Source organism: Volvox carteri, assembly GCF_000143455.1.
Source record: "Volvox carteri f. nagariensis unplaced genomic scaffold VOLCAscaffold_75, whole genome shotgun sequence".
Lineage (NCBI taxonomy): Eukaryota > Viridiplantae > Chlorophyta > Chlorophyceae > Chlamydomonadales > Volvocaceae > Volvox > Volvox carteri.
This window is the reverse complement of record NW_003307618.1, coordinates 166,457-171,585: the sequence shown is the minus strand read 5'-3', so window position 1 is coordinate 171,585 and position 5,129 is coordinate 166,457. Positions and strand designations below refer to the sequence as shown.

The 5,129-nt window shown below is 52.6% G+C and overlaps 2 protein-coding genes across 2 annotated transcripts in view; one reads left to right on the top strand and one right to left on the bottom strand.

Annotated features, from left to right (window-relative positions):
• VOLCADRAFT_98658 (uncharacterized protein) overlaps window positions 1-841 on the bottom strand; it is a gene marked incomplete at both ends in the record, with an annotated part of 5,712 nt that extends 4,871 nt beyond the window's left edge. The window contains 2 exons of the mRNA XM_002957515.1: window positions 4-433; window positions 722-841. Coding sequence (XP_002957561.1) covers window positions 4-433; window positions 722-841 — 550 coding nt within the window. The remainder of the gene's footprint in view (window positions 1-3; window positions 434-721) is intronic.
• A 150-nt stretch (window positions 842-991) lies between these two features.
• VOLCADRAFT_68366 (uncharacterized protein) lies at window positions 992-4,285 on the top strand (the record flags this gene model as incomplete). The annotated part of the gene is made up of 2 exons (XM_002957543.1): window positions 992-1,252; window positions 4,013-4,285. 2 exons carry the CDS (start codon window positions 992-994, stop codon window positions 4,283-4,285), a joined length of 534 nt encoding a protein of 177 aa, XP_002957589.1.
• Window positions 4,286-5,129: the final 844 nt, after the last annotated feature.

Genomic DNA, 5,129 nt, shown 5'->3' with positions numbered 1-5,129 from the left:
CACCGCCACCACTGCCACCGCCACCACCGACCTCCACCGCCGCCACCACCGCCACCACTGCCGCCACCACCCCCACCACCACCACCGCCACCACCGCCACCACCGCCTCCACCGCCGCCACTGCCACCACCACCGCCGCCACCACCCCCACCGCCCCCACCGCCACCACCGCCACCACCGCCACCACCGCCACCACCGCCACCACCGCCACCACCGCCACCACCGCCACCACCGCCACCACCGCCACCACCGCCACCACCGCCACCACCGCCACCGCCACCACCACCACCGCCACCACCGCCACCACCACTTTGCAACGTGGACTGACCTTGTATCGTGTAGGACGTGCAGACGAGGATGGTGATGAATAGCCATCGATGGTGATGAACAACCGTTGATGTGCCGAGATGTTGTCGTGGGATCGAGCCGGCGACTGCGGCTCCCACACGGTGACAGAGATAGCATGATGATACAGCATGACGAAGCACGACGAGCCGAGACATGGCTAGTGGGGTGCGCGGTCTCAATGGAAATAAAAAAAACGCGGTACACGACCCAGTGAACACGACCGACCGCGCAAACCGTCCCGCGGGTCAGGTTGTGTTGCGCATCACACTTCGGTGCGCATTGTGATTCTATTCCTTGCTATTCTTGCTATCGTTTCTACTCACTGCTATTCGTCGTTTCTATTCATTGCTACTGCTTTGCAACGTGGACTGACCTTGTATCGTGTAGGACGTGCAGACGAGGATGGCGATGAATAGCCATTGATGGCGATGAACAACCGTTGATGTGCCGAGATATTGTCGTCTGGCGAAAATCGGTTAGCGAGCCGATGCATGTAAAGAGGCCAGCTTCGCGAAATACCGCGCAGCTTATGTCGGCAGCGCAACTAGTCTACAACCGCCAGCTTTAAAGCAACCGTATCTGAAAATAAGTAAACCGGATGCATATATATGCGGTGCAATTATATTGTAGCGAGCCAACGTCCATGAACAAAACAGCTTCACAAAATGCCGTACAGCCTACACGGACAACATTGGACAAGCACTGCACAGTTCAGTGCGCGTCAAATTGCGTGGTTCGGTGTACGTTAAATTGCGCGTTGAATTGCATGTTTAATTGCACGTCGAGTTGTGTGGTGGGTTGCGCGTTGACATGCGCGAGTCGGCGCATGTCAAATTGCGCAGTGCGGTGCAGCCAATGTTTTGCGATTTGCGTGTTAAATCGTGGTGCGGTACGGTGCAGTGCGGTGCGGTGCGGTAAGCGGTCCCGAACGAAAAAACAAAAAAAACTCACGCACCGGGATCGAGCCGGCGACCGCGGTTCCCATTCAGTGTCGGAGCTAGCGCACACCACAAGCGGTGAGCGCCGATGCTCCGGCGCGCAATGCGCGGGTCCAGGTGTGGTGCGGTGCGATGCACTGCCACACGCAGTGTGGCGCGGTGCGGTGCAACGCGGTGCAGTGCGGTGCGGCGCGGACACCGAAGCGGTGCACGGCGATGCTCGGGGGCGCATTGCGCGGGCCCAGGCGTGGAGCAGTGCAGTCCGGGACGACGCGGTGTGCAGTGCACGGTCCAGAACGAAAAGAAATGAACAATAAACGACGACGACGCGAAAAACGAACCACGCGACGACGAAGGCAGCGCTCCCGAACGAAAAATATAAGAAAGCGGGCGCCGGGCGACGAAGCCAGCGAGCCGCAACGTAAACGTAAAAAATAGACAAAACGACGCGCCGGCGCCGGGGTCGAACCGGCGACCGGGGCTCCCACTCGACGTCGGAACTACCGCGCCCGACAAAGCGGCACACGGCCATGCTCCGGAGCGCCTTGCGCGTGCCCAGTGCCCAGGTGTGGTGCGGTGCGGTGCCATCCACGTTCGGCGCGCTGCGCCGAACGAAACAACAAAACCGCAAAAAGCGGCGACGACGGCGGGGCGCGAACCGGCGACCGCGGCTCCCACGCGGCGACGGAGCTAGCCTAAAAGGCGCGGCTCCGAAACCGCGGACAAGAAGGCGAAAAACGGCAACTTAGCAAACGGCAACCCGGACGGACGGACGGACGGACGGACACGCGGACGCCCCCCGCAGCCTAAGGTCTCCGTCCCGACGACGGAACGACTAAACGTCGTCCGTCTAACGTCGGGACTACGACTACGTCCGTCTAACGTCGGGACTACGACTACAGACGGACGGCGAACGAGGCGCGGACCCTGCGGTCCCGAGGGTGCCGTAGCTCTCGGTCGGGTCCGGTCTGCATATGCTTGCACATCGCATATGCTTGCAGATCGCATATGCTTGCACATCGCATATGCTTGCAGATCGCATATGCTTGCACATCGCATAATATGCTTGCAGATCGCATCTGATTGCAGATCGTATATGCTTGCAGAGCGCATATGCTTGCACATCGCATATGCTTGCAGATCGCATACGCTTGCACATCCGATATGCTTGCAGAGCGCATACACTTGCAGATCGCATATGCTTGCAGATCGCATATGCTTCCAGATCGCATATGCTTGCGCATCGCATATGCTTGCACATCCCAAATGCTTGCAGATCGCATATGCTTGCAGATCGCATATGCTTGCAGATCGCATATGTTTGCATACTGCATTGCTTGCAGACCACATATGCTTGCAGAGCGCATATGCTTGCACATCGCATATGCTTGCAGATCGCATATGCTTGCGGATCACATATGCTTGCAGAGCACATATGCTTGCACATCGCATATGCTTGCACATCGCACATGCTTGCAGATCGCATACGCTTGCACATCCCATATGCTTGCAGAGCGCATATGCTTGCACATCGCATATGCTTGCAGATCGCATATGCTTGCAGATCACATATGCTTGCAGATCGCATACGCTTGTACATCCCATATGCTTGCAGAGCGCATATGCTTGCACATCGCATATGCTTGCACACCGCATACGCTTGCAGACCCCATATGCTTGCAGAGCGCATATGCTTGCACATCGCATATGCTTGCAGATCGCATATACTTGCAGATCGCATATGCTTGCATATGAGATCGCATATGCTTGCAGGTCTCATAAGCTTGCATATGAGATCGCATATATATAACATTAAAACATATTGCACCTTGCATATTGCATATTGCATATTGCATATTGCATATCGCATATGCTTGCGGATCACATATGCTTGCAGAGCACATATGCTTGCACATCGCATATGCTTGCACATCGCATATGCTTGCACATCGCATATGCTTGCAGATCGCATACGCTTGCACATCTCATATGCTTGCAGAGCGCATATGCTTGCAGATTGCATATGCTTGCACATCGCATATGCTTGCAGATCACATATGCTTGCAGACCACATATGCTTGCAGAGCGCATATGCTTGCACATCGCATATGCTAGCAGATCGCATATGCTTGCGGATCACATATGCTTGCAGAGCACATATGCTTGCACATCGCATATGCTTGCACATCGCACATGCTTGCAGATCGCATACGCTTGCACATCATATGCTTGCAGAGCGCATATGCTTGCAGATTGCATATGCTTGCACATCGCATATGCTTGCAGATCGCATATGCTTGCAGATCACATATGCTTGCAGAGCGCATATGCTTGCACATCGCATATGCTTGCAGATCGCATATGCTTGCAGATCACATATGCTTGCAGATCGCATACGCTTGCACATCCCATATGCTTGCAGAGCGCATATGCTTGCACATCGCATATGCTTGCACACCGCATACGCTTGCAGATCACATATGCTTGCAGAGCGTATATGCTTGCACATTGCATATGCTTGCAGATCGCATATGCTTGCACATCGCATATGCTTGCAGATCACATATGCTTGCATACTGCATATGCTTGCATACTGCATATGCTTGCAGCATATGCTAGATAGCATAGCATAGCATAGCATAGCGTAGCGTAGCATAGCATAGCATAGCATAGCATAGCATAGCATAGCATAGCATAGCATAGCATAGCATAGCAAGCATAGCAAGCATAGCATAGCATATGCTTGCAGATCGCATATGGCATATGCTTGCAGATCGCATATGCTTGCAGATCGCATATGGCATATGCTTGCAGATCGCATATGCTTGCAGATCGCATATGGCATATGCTTGCAGATCGCATATGGCATATGCTTGCAGATCGCATATGGCATATGCTTGCAGATTGCATATGGCATATGCTTGCAGGTTGCATATGCTTGCAGATCGCATATGCTTGCAGATCGCATATACTTGCAGATCGCATATGCTTGCATATGAGATCGCATATGCTTGCAGGTCTCATAAGCTTGCATATGAGATCGCATATATATAACATTAAAACATATTGCACCTTGCATATTGCATATTGCATATTACATATCGCATATGCTTGCAGATCGCATATGCTTGCAGAGCGCATATGCTTGCACATCGCATATGCTTGCAGATCGCATATGCTTGCAGGTCACATATGCTTGCAGATCGCATACGCTTGCACATCCCATATGCTTGAAGATCGCATATGCATAGCATAGCATAGCATAGCATTTGGCGCAGCATAGCATAGCATAGCATAGCATACCATAGCGTAGCATAGCATAGCATATATGCATATATAAAACATAAAAACTTTGCATATGCATATGCAAAATATATTTTGCATATGCATATGCAAAATATATGCACATATGCATATGCAAAATATATGCACATATATGCATTGAATTGCATATGCATATGCATACGTGCAATATATAAAACAAAAAAACATAAACGCGCTGGGGGTCGAACCGGCGACCTTCCGTTCTTTTCGGCGCGGTCTTTAGCATGTACGGCACGCTCCCGAGCCGGAATTACCAAAACGCCCCGGACAGACAACCGGACAGCAGACTAGACGCGGGCTGGGTCGCCCGCGAGGGGGCCGTAGTCCCCCGGCTGGGCGGCACGAGTCCGACGTAGTGTGGCTTAGTATGTTTGAGTAATGCGCTGACACATATAGACGCGGTGCAGTCCATGCGGTGCAGTGCGGTGCGCCGAAGGAAGGAAGGCCAAAAAAGCGGTGAACACTTACCGTGTGTGACTATGGAGACCTTGCAGGAAATGTTGTATTTAACGCCATCCA